The sequence below is a fragment of the Meleagris gallopavo genome, chromosome Z (genome assembly GCF_905368555.1).
Source record: "Meleagris gallopavo chromosome Z, MGAL_WU_HG_1.1, whole genome shotgun sequence".
Classification (NCBI taxonomy): domain Eukaryota; kingdom Metazoa; phylum Chordata; class Aves; order Galliformes; family Phasianidae; genus Meleagris; species Meleagris gallopavo.
This window is the reverse complement of record NC_139435.1, coordinates 66,909,057-66,926,831: the sequence shown is the minus strand read 5'-3', so window position 1 is coordinate 66,926,831 and position 17,775 is coordinate 66,909,057. Positions and strand designations below refer to the sequence as shown.

The following is a 17,775-nucleotide window of genomic DNA, read 5'->3' as shown; positions in this document are numbered from 1 at the left end:
TGGAGAAGACCTCTGCCTGTGACCTCCAGAGAGCAGCATGCATGCGCGCAGAGGCAGAACATATCAAGATGATTTCCCCAACCTAATTGGAACATTATGATGAGATCTTGGAACTGCTCAAGCAACCTGTTGTGTCATCTTATCCATATCTATATACCAACTATATCTATATACCAACAAATGTTTTGCTGTGCGAGTTAGGAGTCATCATCCTCGCACCCAGCACCATAATAAACATACCTACTTTATAACCTTACATGCTTTATGGGGTTTGATTCTGTGCATCACATCTGTCCTTACAAGGAAGACTCGGACTGCAAAGCTGTTCCATCGGTGTCCTCCTGTGCTGAGCTTACATGCAAGGTTTCTGCAGCGGTGGGCTATAGGAGTGCATCCTCAGCACGTCTGCTGACGATACTCAGCTGGGAAATGCTGTTGATTCTCTCCAGGGGGACGAGAGGCCTCGGGTGGGGATACAGATCCTTTGGAGAACTGGACAATCAGCAACAGCCTGCAGCTCCACTGAAGAAAAGAAAAAAATTCCCAAACCGGCATCATCATTCCTAAGAGCCTCGTGGCCTTTCTTCAAGGTCTGCCAAGGCCACCACCCGCCCCCCCCGCCCCCTCCCCCATGTACAAAATAAGACTAACTTCATGGCGGACACATACGCAGCCTTGAGCAAGATACCTGCTCATTTTGCTGGGCCTGTGACAGATACGGAGCAGGAAACTAATGGTTCTCCTAGCTGCTTGCAAAGCTGAGGTGCTGGGAAGCAAAGCTCCTGCCTGCTCAGAGTGCTGTGTGCCTGAGCATGAGCGTCATGTGGAATAAGACAAATGGGTTTGTATTTCAAGGGGAAAAAACATCTTTTCTTATATCTTGGAGACCCAGAAATCCAGACTCAGAGCTCTATCTTTGGTTTTCTGTTTGCTTTTCAAAATGGGGGAAAGAATGATTCTGCAAACCTTCTTTGCTAACATACATCTCTTACAATAACAATAATATTATTTGTACTACTACTAATGAAATCAGCTCAACAACAATAAAACGGATGATGTATAAATGTGCAGGGAGAAGAGTCACTTGAGGAAATTTCTCAATGAACTGAATTGGTACTCTGGTGGGAAGCCCTTTTACACAAGGACAGAGGGAGGAAAGACTGAGCTGGAACATTACAGCACTGGTAAAGAAATAGAAAGCAGGAGATACAGGAGAGCAAGGAGTTTGGATGGCATCATGGGCCACCTACATGGCAAATGGTCAGGCATTTGCATATAGATGGCATTTGCTTGGCTATAAAGAATAGAGAGGGAAGGGGTTGGTAGGCTGTAGCTGTGACTGCTTAAGCAAAGACTGCCATCAGAGATACACGGAGCTGCACGATGTACCAAACGAGCAAACACAGCATGCATTGAATTGAAGGGTAAGATTTTGCTGAGCTCTCATCTACCTGTGGCAATAACCTACTTGTAACAGAAATCCTCGCTCTGTGTCTTTGTGCTACTGACTTTCCTACTACTCACCCTGACTTCTTCTTCCTGCTTTACTTTGTGAAATAATCCATTCCTTTTGGCACTCTGAGTTTTCTGTCTCAATAGCAAATCTCAATAACATGACAAGGTTGCTAGCAAAAACTTTTGGACAAGAGCAGTCCAAAGACCAGATGTAAAAACAATGTCTTCCTAAAGGATGGTGCTCTGTCATCAAAACAGGCAGACCTGGTGGCCAAGAAGCTGGATGTGAGCCAGCAGTGTGCACTTGCAGGCCGGAAGGCCAACCTTTGCTCTGGGCTGCATTAAAAAAGAGGTGGTCAGCAGGGAGAGTGAGGTAATTGTCCCCCTCTGCTCAGATCTTGCGAGGCTCCATCTGCAGTACTGCGTCCAGATAAAGGGCCCCCAGTACAGGAAGGACGTGGAGCTCTTTGAGCGGGTCCAGAGGAGGGCCACTGAGATGATCAGAGGGCTGGAGCACCTCTCCTATGAGGAAAGGTTGGGGGAACTGGGCTCCTCTTGCAGAAGTGGGTTTTTATGTCACTTCTTCGTAAATCCTTCATGCTCGTGTAGCTAACTCCACAAGGTACTGTGCAATCAATGCAAGTCACTTACTCCAAGTGGCAGCAGTGGCATGATGGGTGGAGGGAACCTTCCCTTTAAACATTTAGCACCGGCAGTTGAGGTGCTAAAAGGAGCTGTGTATCAGTACCTATTGATTTCTCTGGGAGCAGCTCAAACCCCCTCCTTTTCAGTCATACTATAATACTTTTCAGACCCTCAGTGTACTCGACTCCAGAATCCAAGAGGTCGGCCTCAGGTATCTCCTGGGGCCTCTGTCCAGCAGCAGTCTAGAGGATGTTTTTTACATCGTGTCCCATCCTTACTGGCCCCACGGTCACGGCTCCACCTATCTCCTGTTTAATTTGCTCAGTAGCACTTAAAACTAGTATTCTTCTGCGTCACCTGAAGAAGAGCTTTGTAAGCAATGAGGCTGTAGTTCAGATCATGCATTCTCCAGAAGCTTACTATGCCCAGAAAAGATCATGGCTCTTTCTTACGAGAGCGGTGAGACATAGCTGTAATCTTGTTGACCACATCCGCTGGGATGTGACGATGCTCATCTTGCCATGTTACATGAACAGCAAAGTTGGTCCATACAAGCCAGAGGTGCCTAGGAGTTTGCTCTGCTTGCCAGCAAGCACCAAAGTCTATTGTACTCCTTTTTGGCTTGAAATTACAAAGCTAGCAATCCAATCTCCTGACACAATGTGAGCAATGGCTTCTTTGACCTGACCTATACATCTGAGTGCCTACAGACAGATCTCATGACAAGATTAGAGCAGCTGCATGCCAAAAGTCTGCTCCGCTAAGTGTATTTAGCAGAGTATTTGCAGTGTGCTGGATGAAGTACTTGCTTTTATCCTAAAGGATTTTCATGCATCTAGAAACCCAGCTTTTTTGCTCTCCTTAAATTAGCCCCTTGCAAACTAGTTTGGTCAACTAAAACGACTCTTAGTGAATCCAGTAGATCTGCTGGAAGGTGTCAAAACAAAGAAACAGAAACTGCCTATAGCCAAGGTACAGAGTTCTTTTTCAAAGAATCGCAGAATCCTTAAGGTTGGAATAGACCTCTAAATTCATCAAGTCCAACCCTAGACCATCCCCACCATGCCCACTAGCCAAGTTCATCAGAGACACCTCTCCATGTCTCTTGAACACGTCCAGGGCTCGTGACTCCACAGCCTTCCTGGGCAGCTCTTCCAAGGCATACATTTCTCTGGTATGACTGGGCTTCCGAAAGTCCAGCAGAGACATGATCAAATTTTTGAGCTGAAAGTCTGATTGCAACATCCCACTTGAAAATCTGCAGTGATGTCAACTGAAAATGGAGTGGCAAACAAAAACTGATGTTTTTTTCCAGAATTCAAAGAGAAATGATGGTGAGCCAGAAACAAAATTCAGAATGTTGATGAATCAAGCTCTTGCTACCTACTATGGAGAAGTGCTTTGAAACATATTTTCTGTACTCTCTTCTCCGACTAAAAGGTCTGTCCAATGAATTTTCCCTCTTCTAACATTTTTAAAAGTCTGGATCATTGACACATAAAATGCACAGTTTCAGCAATCTGTTGAGAACATCACGTTCAAAAACATTATTTTCTTGTCCAAGAGAATACAGGCAGCTGCCTGGGAAAAGACATTACTTTATTCTAGCCAGCACAATCCCTACACTGGAAGCCTGGGATAGATTTATATAAGCCCTAGTTCCTCTAGGTGTGCACTGATGAAAATCAGTGTTACCTTGGGGAAATCATCTGAGCGTTTTTGTGCATTTTGTGTCAGTGAAGAAACATGACCAAAAAAACCCCCCAACTACAAAACAAAGAGAACGGGATCAATCTTTAGACCTGGCCACAAAAGACCACATTTGCCAACCTCTTAGAGCCTTCATCTCCTATTAATAAAAATCCATGTGTATGTCTTTATTTTTACTCATGTAGTAATCACATTTATGTAGGAAACACGTGTATATGTCTCATCAACCATGTGATTTTCTAGATAGCTGGTAGGTACCCTCAGTTTTTATACAGTATTTCTTTGCTATTTTGAGCAAACCTCAGACTTGATTTTTTTAGAGCATTCCCTGAAGGAGCAGTATTTGAGAACCCAGCTGCAAAACTGCAAGCATGTTTCACCCTTCTTAACAGATGGAACTAGCGTAGAGCAATACCACTTTGTTTATCAGCAACGCTGCGCTCGCAGCTGTAGCTTCAGCCTGGCCATGGTCAGGCAAAGAATACGCTTGTTACTGAGCAAGACATGCAAACCTCTGTAGAAGTGCACATTTCTCCAGTCATGACCTACCATCTTTCTTGCCTGCCTCTTTTAATGTTTTCAGTTGCTGCAGAGGACCACTGGCTGGGCACTCAGAGTTTGCCCAGCTTCAGGACAACATGTAAACACGTTTTAGTTCATATTTGGGTTCCACTTTTGTGACCTTATTCACTAAGTGCTAGGGAGGCAAGACCAGAATTGCAGACGGGATGGAATATAGTCATAGCAAAACATGGCCCGTGCCAGAAATAACAGCCAAAATCCATGGAATCATTCTGTGGTTTATACTGAAACCCAAATGTCCCTATCTTGTATCAACAATCTCAGGAATTGTAGACAACAAACAACACAGGAGTTCCCTTTTGCACTTATTGCCATTCCTCCTGGCTCAAATCAGGTCCTCATTCCAGCCAGAGCTCAATACCTTGACGTTGGTTTTCCATATCGCTGCCTGAAGGCCACAACAGATCTGAAATGGGCTGCATTTGAAGTGAATCAGTGGGCAAAAGGGAAAATAGACAGTCTTTGCGTGTGGGTATGCGTATGGGAACGGGCAATAGAGACTATTACCAGAGTCTTTTCTTAGGGCAAAGAACATATGTGTATCTATCCATATGTTTCTGGAAGGACAGTAGATTACTTCTTGCACCGCAGGCTAGCAGGGCTTATTTCTTGTTTGCTTCAGGTTTTGTTTTTGTTTTTGTTTTCTTTGCTTATTTGTTTGTTTGTTTAAAGTAGAACAGCAGCTTGTCTACAGAAGGTGTGGGGCAAGTTTTTGTATCTTCAGTCACAGCGGATGAAGGATTATCTGCTGGCCCTAAAATCTGGGCAGAGCTGACCTAAGCCGTGTAGTCAGTGATAGGTGATCTGTAGGGCAGAGAACAAAAATATGAAACAAAGCAAACTAGAGAATAGCCTCCTTGTCATTTATTTTCAAGAAAGAAACAGTCAGAACTCAAGCAGAAACAGGCTTGATAGGGATGCAGAGCACAGAAATCCTGTGCTGTGAGAAAGAAGATGGCTGAGTCTAGCAAACAAAGCCTGACACGCAGGTGAGGTGAGGTAAGGTCTGAGGTGCAATATGGTGGCTTCCAGCAATCGTGTGTGTTCTCAGCACAGCCAGGGGAGTGAAACTGCTATTTGAATTGAAGGACAGTGCTCCACAATTGCCACAACAGGATAAGCTGCCACTAATTAAACTTGGAGAACGAGAAGTAATAGCCTAAAAGATGAACATAGGAAGTTCCGTTCTAAGATGTGGAAGACCTTCTGTACGGTAAGGGTGATGGAGCGCTGGAACAGGTTGCCCTGAGAGGCTGTGGAGTCTCCTTCTATGGAGATATCCAAGGCCTGGCAGGACGCCTACCTAAGTGACCTGTTGTAGGGTATCTGCTGTAGCAGGGGGGCCGGACTTGATGATCTCTTGAGGTCCATTCCAACCCCTGTGATTCCGTGAGGACTTTAGCCTGCCAAGAGATGCAGACCTGGGACAAGCTACAGAAGCATAGTGCAGTGGGGGAGAGTACAGAAGAAGGGAACTATTTCTCTTCTGAGAAAGAAATAGTTGACATAAAGCTCGATATAAAGCATTAAAATGCAGCTGTCTCCAGAACTCAAGAAGCGACTTGCTGGTTCTGACCAGTGGTGCCATGTCTGTGTTTTCAATGTTTTCCCAATTATTTAAATAGATTAAGAAAGCGTCAAAGATTTAAATCGATATGAGCATGTTGTTTTACTGCTGCAAATAGGTGCATTTTGTAAAATGCACCAGAGCAGAACAAGGAAACCATGGGTTTTCAGTAATGGAAGGATGATCTTCAGATCCTGCTGATGTGACTTGGCCAGTTTTTTCTGAGGAAAACCAGTCCTACGGAACCTGGCCAGTTGCCCAGCAGCTGTCACATAAACTTCTGAAGAAGACATTTACTTTCACACCGCATCAAGTGTTCCACCACAATCATCTCTCTCCATATTTGAATTTCCCATTATCTTTCCTTGATTTTCCAATCATGTAAAGAGAAGTAATCCATTATACACCTTGGTGGAAACTCACAATAACTAATAACGCCTCAAAGTGGGTCAACTGTGTCTACTTCATCGGCTTTGAGTTCAACTACAAACAGTTGAATGGAACAGCAACTTAACACAGGCTGCACATAAAGCTATAACCAAAAAATGACATGCATCATCAAAATTTCATCATCAAAATTTCTTATTAGAAGCATCACTTTTTAAAATATTTTCTTGTGAGACAGTGTCTTTGTGTGACAGGCTTTGACTGTAGCTGGAGGTTTTACATGTCAGCAAGCTCAAATGTGGTGGATAAAAAATGATTTAGGCACTCAGGATATACAGAACCGAGAAAAGCTTGCTGTTGCATCCTCACTCACAAAAAAAAAAAAAAAAACACCCAACAAATATTAGTCATCTAGTTTTCAAGCAGACCATCTAAAAATATGAAAATTGTGCCAACCCAGACAATCTAGAATCCAAAGAACCAGAGTTTATGTATGTTCTGCAAAGTTACCAGATCTTCAGTTAAAATCTTGCATTATTCTCTTCTGATTGTTTTGTGGCTCCATAAGGCTTCTTATGCCTTAATATCAGTATTAACAGTTCAGCTTAACTTGATTTCTATGTCTGTATGAAGTACAGTGAAGACAAGTATCAAAGCTGACTGAATTGCATTGCGGAAGTCCTGCCCAGGTGGCATCAAGATGTTCCCAATTATTTGAAAGCGTATTGTCAGCTAAACAGAAATAAAGGCATGGAACTGTATCTCCTGTGTGAAACTTATCATTTACATCTTTATGATTCAGAAATAAATGCCTTGGAGCTCACAAGCCTATGAGCAAAACAGCTGCTGAGCTGACAGCGAGTCTTCATCTTCCTCCTCTGCTCTGCTGCGGCCCCCTCCGGCCTCACAGCAGAAACACGAAAGTCTGGGCAGTCCAGCCGCTCTCAGGCCCACTTCCAAAGCTTTCTGGGTAAGCAGGCACACACATTCCCTCTCCATCTGGGGAGTCTGGTCTACGCCATTGCAACCAGGGGCCTGGAACCAGCCCCGCCCGGGCGGGGCAGTGGGTCACAGAGGGACCCTTTGTGACCCGTCCCTGTGATACCCAGGGACAGCTGGCACTGACACAGCAGCCCCCCAGTGTCCGGCAGGACAGCGAGGCGACAGGGCAGGAGTGTGCGGGTCTGGCGAGGAGCCCCCGAGCGCAGCCCACGTCGTTTCTCTTTCTCTTTGGCAGTCCCACGGCTGCCCTCTCCCCACCCTCAGCCCTCATCCCACGGGATGGAGAGGAAACCCCCTAAAAAACCCAGGGTGGCCTGGGCCAAGAGTGAGGCTCCCCAGGAGAGAAAACCTCCATCGGAGTTCTACCAGGTGACTGAGGTGCAGTCACTGAATGCTGGTGAGTGAGGGTCCCTCCCCAGCGGGGTGGGCAGAGCTGGGGCAGCGAGTGCCCCCTGCTTGACACCAGGGCCCCTTGTCCTGACAGGCACGGGCAGACTGTGCCAGGGAAGCGGGACCAGGGCTAGAGAAGGCAGAGCTCCTTCCTCTGCTCGCACCTGCCTTTGGCCCCCCTACAGCGCTGCTCACTCTCTTCCTTGGTTAGATGCTGACTGGCTGCCTGTTTATGAAATGGAAAAGGAGGCCGTAAATTGCATCGAAGACTATATCATCTGCAAGGAAAAGGTAATAGCAGCCGTCTCTGTCTTGGCTGTGCCTGCATCTCCGGATGGTCCTTCTGGCTCTGCCTTCAGGCTGCAGCAGGGCTGCTGGCTGGGCAGAGCTGCTGCTGCCCTGCAGGCCTGCCACACTGCTCCACACCTTGCAACACTCAGTCCCCCTGACCGTGGCTCTCTGCGCTCACACTCTTTGGTCTCTTGTGTGCCTGCCAGGATCTGGTGCAGAAGATGCAGTTCCTGAACTGCATCTGCTCACTGTGCAGCACTGCTGGAAAAGAGGGCTTGACAGAGGGCCTGGATGTCTTCTGCTTCCTAAACGATCTGTCAGAGAACATCGAGGTGAGGGGACATGGCACCCATGTACCTGCGTCCTTGAGGAGCACAGGGCGTGGGAAGAGGGAGGCAGGGACATTATGCACAGACACCGATGTGCCCCAGATGGGACTCGAGGTGCTGCTGAGACCTCAGCAGTGGAGGTGGACAGCAGCATCTGTGTGCCAGCGTTGGTCAAAGGGCACTGGGGCTACTCAGGCTCTACCAGCCAGTGCCGGGTTTGCTGGTGCTGGGTGCTGGTGGCTGCCGGGTGCTGGTGGCTGCCAGGTGCCATTCCAGTTGTGCTTTGCAGGCTCTATTGCACGAGGAGCCCAGGGAGCAGCTGAGCACAGCACTGAGATACCACTGCATGAATGCTATTGCTGTCTTGAGGTACCTACCCAGCCCCTGGTTTTGCCAGCACATCCCCAGGGCACGATCCTGGTGGCCCTGACGCAGCTCCCCGCTGGGTCTTGGCTCTTGCCCCAAACCTGGTGGCATCAGGACTGTCCTCTGACCCAGGCCAGCCCCGTGGAGGAGGAGGTGCCTCCTGGCAGAGCTCCCCATCCATCCCAGGGAGCCCTGTCCAGGGGAGGACCTGTTCCACCCCTGCCTCAGCACAGAGGCACTGCTCCTAACATCAAGGTCTCCCTACTTGCAGTGAAGTGAACGCAATTTCAGAAGATGAAATGCTACATCTCTTAAACGTCTGCTGCAATGTCATCTTCTACCTTCCCCCAAGGAAGGTCTTGAACATTTGCCTCTACGACCATGTACGTACCAGGTGTAACTACTGAACTTCAGGCCTCTGGGCTGCTCCCTAGATTCTTTGAGTCCAGAGGTTAAGAAAGATCCTTGCGAGGCAGGCTCCTGGCCTTGCTGCCCCTCACCCCTTACCTCTCATGCCCTGGGCCCAGCAACATCATGTGCTTGTAGCCCAGTCTGCGCACAGCGGCTTTGTGGCTCTGCAGCCCCTGTGTGTGGATGTGTGGTTGTCCTTCCTTGGTAGCCAGAGAGGTTCACAGCAATCTCCTGGTGGTGAGAGCGACCTCTGAAAGACTTCCACAACCCACTGTTCTCTTTACAGACCCTGAAAGCTATGGACAACATGCTGCAGATCATGCTAGACAGCCATCTCACCAGCAGCATCGATAATTGGCTGCGGAGAATCTTCGAGGTCTGTCTATTGTAGAGCTCTGCCCCCAGAGGTCCCTTTGGTAGAATTTGAGCCTTCTCCTTGGAAACGGCTCTGGCAGCAGCTGGAGCCAACACGCGGCCCTAGTGGCAGTAGCCCCATGATGGGCTTGGCTCGAGCTCAGGGGAAGCCTGGATGGATGCTGTGGTTCCAGCCAGGAGCTCGGCAGACCTGCTTCTGCTGGAATGAGCATCAGCAGCTCCCAGGCTAACCAGCAGCTCCTCTCCTCACAGTTGCTGAAGTCCTTCACCTCCTCCGGGGTCAAAATTGTGCGTGAGAGGGCCAAGAAGCAGATCTGGAAGCTTTGTGGTTTCATGGTCAGCACTTTCAGGGTGCGGGTAAGGAGACATGAGCATTCCAGCCTGCTCTCTCTGCCTCTTTTTGTACCCCAGAGCTGCCTCTACAGCTTAGGGATACCTGAGAGACAAGCTTGGGCACAGGTGGGGGCCCACAGCATGTTTCTGCCCTGAAGCAAGTGTCTTCTTTTGCCCTTTTCCTCTGGTCTTCTCCCTCCACACCATGTTCTCACACTCAGTCTGACTTGTCTTCTCTCCCTTTTCTCCCTCCTACCATAGCTGCTTAGAAAACTCCTCGACGCTTCTCAGACTACAGGCATCGTCCTCACAACCCTTGAAAAGACCATTGCTGACTGCAGCTCTGAGGACAAGGAGTATGCCAGGATTATACTGGATTTGGTTTTGAAAGACCCTTGCACCTGGATGACAGAAGTAAGCACTCAGAAGCTCTTGGGCATCTGTAGCCTTTTTAAGCCAACACAGATCACTGGGAAGAGCAGTAATCTCAGTGGCAGCAGGGCAAATGGCTGCAGTACAGCAGCAGCAGTATTCTCCTTCTGTCCTCCCAACAGGTACCAGAGATTCTGAAGTTCATCTGCAGAAAGCTGAAAAGAAACAGCGTGTCAGTTCAAGCAATCCTCTCTTCAGTGCTTGACGTGCTGGCTTGCCAGTTTCCAAGAGATGTGTTAACAAGCGTGTTGACCCAACTACCACACAGTGACAGGTATCAGCCCTGACACCGCGCATATTTGTTCCCTGAGAAGGACTCAGAGATGCTCCTGCTGCCAGAGCCAAGGAAAGCTGCAGGACAGTCCAGGGAGCAGGCGCTCCATCCCACTGTACTTTCCAGTGCCGGTGGGCCACTCAAGGCTGCATCAGCTCACACCCACCAAGGCAGCCCAGAGCCCCCATTTGGCTCCTGCCCTGCCCTTTTGGGAAGGCCACCTCAGCCCCTCTTGCCCCCAGGCCATCTCAAGCACACAGGGTGGCAGAGCCAGGGGTGCAGCACAGCCTGGGGCCTGCTGGACCTGTCTGAGCCATGGCGCTGTGGCTGAGGCAGCCCTGCTGACAGCATTGCTCCTTCTTTGCAGCGCTACCCTGGAGATCTGGAAGATGGTGCTTACCATGCCAGAATCTTCAGAGAAAATCTTGGATGAACTGTGCAGCGTTCTCCACGACAAACAGCCACGCAGGATCACCACAATGGGGCTGGGCTTCCTTCGTCTTACTGTGAGTTACTGGACAAGGCACCATGCTGTCCTTCAGGGCTCTCTTTGCTCAGCTCCCTGTCTCCCGCTGCCTCCTCCCCAGGCTGGAAACTTGGGGCAGGGCAGGGCAGGGGCAGAGCTGGGGCTGTGGCTTAGGCAAGGGAGAAGCACGGCCTCTGCACAGACTGAGTAGGAGTGGGAAGCTCTGCTATGACCTGGTGGGGTGGCTGGGGGAGCACTTGAGGCACAGGCACCCCGTGCTGGAAACCTGTTGCACTGTTTTGCATGACTGCACAGCGCCTTTGTGCAGAGTATGACTCTGAAGCATCTCCTTTTGCATCAGCCATACCAATGATATGCTCTCCCCTCCACTGCTGTTTGGGATATGAAGCTGTTTTAAACCAGCAAAAAGCAACGGGAATGGCAGCAATAGCAGTGGCTGGGGCGCAAATGTCTGCAGTGACAGCAGCGTTCTCCCCATGTTCTTGCAACAGCTGCCAGACATTCTGGGATCCATCCAGAGAAATCTGCGAAGGAACAGCAAATCACGTCAGAAGACGCTCTTCTCGCTGCTTGACATTCTGACCATCCAGTTTCCCGGAGAGGTCCTGAGGAGTGTTTTGATCGACTTTCCCCAGTGTGACAGGTACCAGCTCAGACAGCCCTGCATGTTTGTTCCATGAGGAGAGCAGAGCTCAGAGACGCTCCTGCTGTCAGAGCCAAGGAAAGCTGCAGGACACCCCCGAGGAGCAGGCGCTCCATCCCACTGTGCTTTCCAGTGCCGGTGGGCCGCTCAGGACTGCAGCAGCCAATGCTGACCACGGCAGGCCAAAACCTCTTGTCAGGCTCCTGCCCTGGCCCTCGAGGAAGACCATCTCAGCCCCTCCTGCTTGCCCAGGCCAGGCCACCAGGCCTCCCCAAGCACGTCGAGTGGCAGGGCCAGGGCTGCAGCACAGCCTGGGGTCTTCCGGGCCTGCCTGAGCCATGGCGCTGTGGCTGAGCCAGCCCTGCTGACACAGCATTGCTCTTTCTTTGCAGCACTACCCTGGACATTTGGAACAGCATGCTTCCCGTGCTGGAATCTTCAGAGAGGATCTTGGACGAACTGAGCAATGTTCTCCAGGACCATCAGCTGTGCAAGATATTTAACATCACCACAGCGGAATTGGGCCTCCTTCGCTTCACTGTGAGTTACTGGACAAGGCACCATGCTCTCCTTCTGGGCTCTCTTTGCCCAGCTTCCTGCCTCCCACTACCTTGCTCCCCAGACTGGAAACCTGAGACAGGGCTTTTGCAGCGTCAGAGCCACGGCTGGGGCCGGGGAGAGCCATTGCCTCCATGCAGGCTGCGCAGGCTTTAGTGCCCATCACCACCAAAATCCGGAGTTATTTTTGTGCCAAATCTTCCAAGTCAATCACGACTCAAAGAGTGTGGGGGGTCAGAGGGCAGGAGGAGCAGGCCAGAAAGTCATTCAGCATAGCGCTAGGCCTGGCACACAGAGGGATGGTGGGGCCCTCCAAAGGCGCTGCTGCCCCAGGCCAGGCTGTGTCTCCCCAGTGCCCAGCCCTGAGCCGCAAGAGGAGCCAGGAAGTGCAGGGTGCAGGGAGTCGTGCTGCCTCTGCCTGGCTCTCATTGCTGCCTTTGTTTCAGATGATGCGCCCTACTGATGACATCCTGAAAGAGCTGTGTAAGCCAGCAGTCCTGCAGAGGCTTCTCAAGATTGAAAGCCTGCCACTGCTCTGGCTGGTGCTCAGAGGCCTGGACCTGCTGTCCGAGAGACCTGAGATGGTGAGCAGGACCTAGTCAAAATGCAGCCTTCCTGTTGGCAGCCTGGCGCTGGGGTGGTGGGCAACACTGTGCCTTGGCCTTGCCCAAGACCCATGAGTTGGGGTGATGGCTGCGGTGGGGCATGGTGGCTGCCTGGGGAGATTTCCAGGAGCTTTCCAGATGGGTTACCTGGGGGCCTGTTGGAAAAGGGGGTGGCCGAGCAGGGGGCATGGCGTCCTTGCTCACCTGCCCTCCTTCTCCTACCTTCCCCATCACGATAAGTGCGCGCCTGCCCAGAGTCTGGCGCTGCCATTCGTGTGGCAGCTGCCAGCAAGCAAAGTGTGTGGCTGGTGCTCTGTAATCAGAGCTTTTAAGCCACTGTTGTCTTGATGAAAAGAAAATTGTATGTTTTGTACAGGTAAGAGAAATACGGGCCCTGCTTCCAGACATCATGGAGACCCAGCAGTTTGCCAACACGCCCGTTACTCTGAAGGTGCTGAACATCTTCAGAAATGTAATGCGCCATCTGGGGAAGAGGCATGCCAGTCCCATTGCTCTGGAGCTGGCTGAGAAGATTCTGCCTCTTTTTAATCATGTAAGTCTGCTTAGTGGGAGTGGGAGGCTGAGCTCCCTGGGTGGGTGCTCAACCGGAGAGCCTTCTCATTTCTTTGCCTCTCCTGCTCTCGAGAATGAGATGTCTTCTGGGCTCTGCAGCCCAGCAGGCCTTGTCTTGGCAGCACACCTTGGTTGTTCTTGGTGGTGTGAGGCCCCTGTGCCTCTGGCCCAGTTGTGCCAAGCATCTTCTGCCAAAGGTTTCTTTAAAACCCTCCAGTGCTCCCTCCTCTACCCACACCAGGCATTCTCTCCAGGAGCCATAGGAGGGAGCTGGGGGCTGAGTGGGCAGCGTGTGCCCTGGAGGCACTGCCGAGGGCCAGCCCTGTCTCCTGATCGTCCTGGTGCCTGAGGAGCTCTCCTTTAACCTGGTGGGGTGGCTGGGGGAACACTCTGAGGCACAGGCATCCCGTGCTGGAAACCTGTTTCAGTGCTTTGCACGACTGCACAGCGCCTTTGTGCAGAGTGTGTCTCCAAAGCATCTCCTTTCACATCAGCCATGCCTACGCTCATGCTCACCACGGGCAGTGAGAGTGCGTTGCTGAGGTCCGCCTGTTCTCCTCCCTCAGGTATCAAGTGAAGTACGAGAGTGTTCCATCCGCCTCTTCAAAGATTTAATGGACGCTGTGCTGTGGTATAAGAAGGGAAACATTAAGGAGACCGTCCACAGTGTCCTGCTGCCTCTGCTGTTTCACATGAGTGACGAGACCCCGAGCGTAGCACAGGTACAAATGACAGACCTGACCAGTATGCAGGCGAGGGTGTGCCGACACCTCAGCGGTGGCAGCGATGGGAACGGAGAGTGAGTTCAGCAAGAACTCAAATGCTGGGAAGTGTGTCTGTGGTGTCATCTCCCTGCATCTGTTGTTGTGTAGGCATCTGGGGAAGCCCTCGTGGCTTGTGCAAAATTCCTGAAGTGGAAGGAGCTCAAGCAGCGGGCCCGGGAGGAGTACATAGCGGCGATCAGGAGGTGTTTGGTGAGGACAATCGCACAGCGCCCACCTTTTTGCTGGGGGAAAGGGGATGCTGGCAGGAGGGGTTGCACCAGCATCTGGGGAGGCTCTGCAAGTCCCATGCCTTTCTGCTCTTCTCCAGCTGCACCAGGACAAGAGGACAGTGGAAGGATACCTGTGGCAGAGCCTTCCATACCTGAAGGATTCTCAGACTTCCATACGATGCGAGGCTGTCACATTCATCAGTGAGCCCAACCCCCGGGTCCCTCTTTGGGCCCTGCCCTGGCAGCAAGGCGCAGCCCTGCAGCCCCCAGATACAGCCTGCCCGTGCTAGCAGCCCCAACAGGAGCCGTGCTCAGGTCCCTCCTCAGGCACCATCCCTGTCTGCAGCACAGGAGGGGAAGCAGCTGGGCTGGCTGAGCTGCAGTCTGCGCTCCGGGGAGCATATTGGGGAGTGGGGGTCTGACGAGAGCTCTTTTCCCTAGGGCTGGCTGTGCAGCACTCCCGGGAACAAAGTGAGGAAATGCTGAATGAAATCTGCAATGGTGAGTGAGGGCAGTGCTGTGTGTGCTGGGGCTGGGAGCAGAGGTAGAGCCTGGGCAGCATGCAGCTGTGCCTTGCCCTGCTGCAAGGAAATGCTGCAGGGGCAGAGGAGCATTCCTGGGGCAGGGGGGGCACTCCTGAGCAGTGGCTACCAGCTGATCCCTCAGTCTCATGTGCTCCTCAGGGCCTGGAGGAGCAATGAGTGGGGATGATGTGGTCAGGAGGGGATGCTGGTGGCTCTCTGCAAGTCGGTGGGTTTCATCTCTGCTCTGTTTCCTTCCGTTGCAGCCCTTCAGCCTTTGGAAAATGACATCCATCTGGCAGTCCGTTCCGTGGCAGCCGAGACAATAGAGATGCTGAGACATCAAAGGCAGCAGGAGTCATCAGTACGGAGTAGGCTTGCAGCACTTTGCTGCTGGCCTTGCACAGCCATCTGAAATGTAATTCTAGTACAGTGACGTTGCCATGACATGCATTCCTGTCATGCAAGACAGACCCCCTTAACAACGCAAGGAGCCCAGGAGCACGGACATCTGGAGACAAAGAATAGGAACCTAGCTGGTTGAACTGGGTCTATAGTGAGTGACTGACAAAGGCAAAAAGTACACCAGAAAGCCTTTGCGAGGAAGACTTGGAGAAGACCTCTGCCTGTGACCTCCAGAGAGCAGCATGCATGCGCGCAGAGGCAGAACATATCAAGATGATTTCCCCAACCTAATTGGAACATTATGATGAGATCTTGGAACTGTTCAAGCAACCTGTTGTGTCATCTTATCCATATCTATATACCAACTATATCTATATACCAACAAATGTTTTGCTGTGCGAGTTAGGAGTCATCATCCTCGCACCCAGCACCATAATAAACATACCTACTTTATAACCTTACATGCTTTATGGGGTTTGATTCTGTGCATCACATCTGTCCTTACAAGGAAGACTCGGACTGCAAAGCTGTTCCATCGGTGTCCTCCTGTGCTGAGCTTACATGCAAGGTTTCTGCAGCGGTGGGCTATAGGAGTGCATCCTCAGCACGTCTGCTGACGATACTCAGCTGGGAAATGCTGTTGATTCTCTCCAGGGGGACGAGAGGCCTCGGGTGGGGATACAGATCCTTTGGAGAACTGGACAATCAGCAACAGCCTGCAGCTCCACTGAAGAAAAGAAAAAAATTCCCAAACCGGCATCATCATTCCTAAGAGCCTCGTGGCCTTTCTTCAAGGTCTGCCAAGGCCACCACCCGCCCCCCACGCCCCCTCCCCCATGTACAAAATAAGACTAACTTCATGGCGGACACATACGCAGCCTTGAGCAAGATAGGCAAGGAGCCGAGCAATAGCGAGCGATAGGCAAGCTCAGCCTTGAGCAAGGATCGCCGAGGTTGCTGCTTCGGAGCTGCCCCAGGCAGATCTGAGGCGGCTGATCGCGGGGTGCATAGGGGACTCGCTCGGTTTTCTCTCATCCAGGGATTCCCAAGGCATCGGTGCAGCCCGGCACCTCTCGCGAGAGCGGCTCACGTGGCGGGGGCGTTGCCAGGGTAGCGGCTCTCCGTTCCCTGCTCCCTCCCCCTCCCTAATAAAGGCGTTGAAGAGGGCAGTGGCACGCCACTGGCCACCCAGACGGGAAGGAGGGGTTTTTGTCTCTGTGAAGAGGGTGGTAATTGCGGTTGCACCCATCGACGACCTGTAAAAGAGCGTGGGCAGATCCAGCACTTTCAGTAACAGGGTGGAGCTATTAGTCACACTTGGTAATGCTACTCTGATTGTGCTGGTGCTAGTGGGTCTTCTGGATTGCCATGGCTGCGTCCCGGCGGAAGGCTACTGCCAGGAAACATGGGGAGACCCAGACAGAGGTCCCCTGCACACGTAAGAGGAGGGCTGTAGCCAAGAAGAGCGTGGTGACCCAGACTGAGATCCCAAAGCAGCATGCTAGCGTTCAGGTTGCTGGCTGCAATGAGTGCCAGAGTCTGGCCCTTGAAGTGCCAGGCGATGGAGGCAATGCCTGTGTAAGGTGCGACCAGGTAAATGACCTTCTCAGTCTGGTGGCCTGCCTGAGGGAAGAGGTGGACAGGCTGAGGGCCATCAAGGACTGTGAGAAGGAAATTGACTGGTGGTGCCAGGCCCTATCGGCCCCGAGGTCCCAGCATGCGACTGTGGCTCCCTATGGGGCATGTGGCCTCCAGTCGCCTTGCAAACAAGTGACGGAGAGGAATCGACAGACAGACTGTGCTCCGGATATAGTGAGCCCCCAGTCTGCTCCTTCCCCTCACAATACTTATGTAGAACTAGGGGGTGTGGGACTGGAACAAAACTCTCTCCCAAAAGGGCAAGGTGATATCCACTGCTCAGTGGCGGAGCCTCTGCCCTTTTGTTGCCGAGCAGAGCAAAGCTGTTTGAGAGAGAAGGATGGGTGGAAACAGATACCTACTCGGCGTTGTGGGCGTCCCCCCCCCAGACCATGCTCGGCTCCCCAGGTGCCTCTGCGGAATAGATTTGAGGCCCTGGAACCCGAGGGAGAGGTGTGTGCAGGTGTGGAAGGAGGCCCACCTGTGAGGGTGCCTCGGGGGAAGCGGTCAACCCCGCGCCTCAAGACTTCCTACACCCGAAAGGATAGAAGGGTGGTTGTCATAGGCGACTCCCTGCTGCAAGGAACTGAAGGCCCTATATGCCGGCCCGACCCTACCCGCAGAGAGGTGTGCTGCCTCCCTGGGGCATGGGTCAGAGACATTGCTAGGAGACTTCCCAGACTGATCTGCCCTTCTGACTACTATCCACTATTGATAGTACAGGCTGGCAGTGAAGAAGTTGGTAAGATAAGCCTGAAGGCTATCAAAGATGACTTCAGGCGACTGGGGCGGGTAGTTGAAG

The 17,775-nt window shown here is 51.5% G+C and overlaps 1 protein-coding gene across 1 annotated transcript; it reads left to right on the top strand.

Annotated features, from left to right (window-relative positions):
* The first annotated feature begins 7,627 nt into the window (after positions 1-7,627).
* Positions 7,628-15,353, top strand: LOC109364245 (uncharacterized). The gene is made up of 19 exons (XM_085213233.1): positions 7,628-7,745; positions 7,950-8,029; positions 8,236-8,361; positions 8,648-8,727; positions 8,996-9,107; positions 9,422-9,511; positions 9,763-9,867; positions 10,105-10,257; positions 10,398-10,549; positions 10,917-11,055; positions 11,528-11,679; positions 12,072-12,219; positions 12,684-12,821; positions 13,219-13,395; positions 13,982-14,137; positions 14,288-14,389; positions 14,508-14,610; positions 14,851-14,910; positions 15,197-15,353. Exons 1-19 carry the CDS (start codon positions 7,628-7,630, stop codon positions 15,343-15,345), a joined length of 2,340 nt encoding a protein of 779 aa, XP_085069359.1. The 3' UTR covers positions 15,346-15,353.
* The last annotated feature ends 2,422 nt before the right edge of the window (positions 15,354-17,775 follow it).

Bases quoted from the DNA above. Each gene is read 5' to 3' on its own strand.
- LOC109364245 (XM_085213233.1), top strand. From the start codon at position 7,628: ATGGAGAGGAAACCCCCTAAAAAACCCAGGGTGGCCTGGGCCAAGAGT. The intron at 10,258-10,397 runs GTAAGCACTCAG...TCCTCCCAACAG, and splicing joins CTTGCACCTGGATGACAGAA to GTACCAGAGATTCTGAAGTT. The intron at 10,550-10,916 runs GTATCAGCCCTG...CCTTCTTTGCAG, and splicing joins CAACTACCACACAGTGACAG to CGCTACCCTGGAGATCTGGA.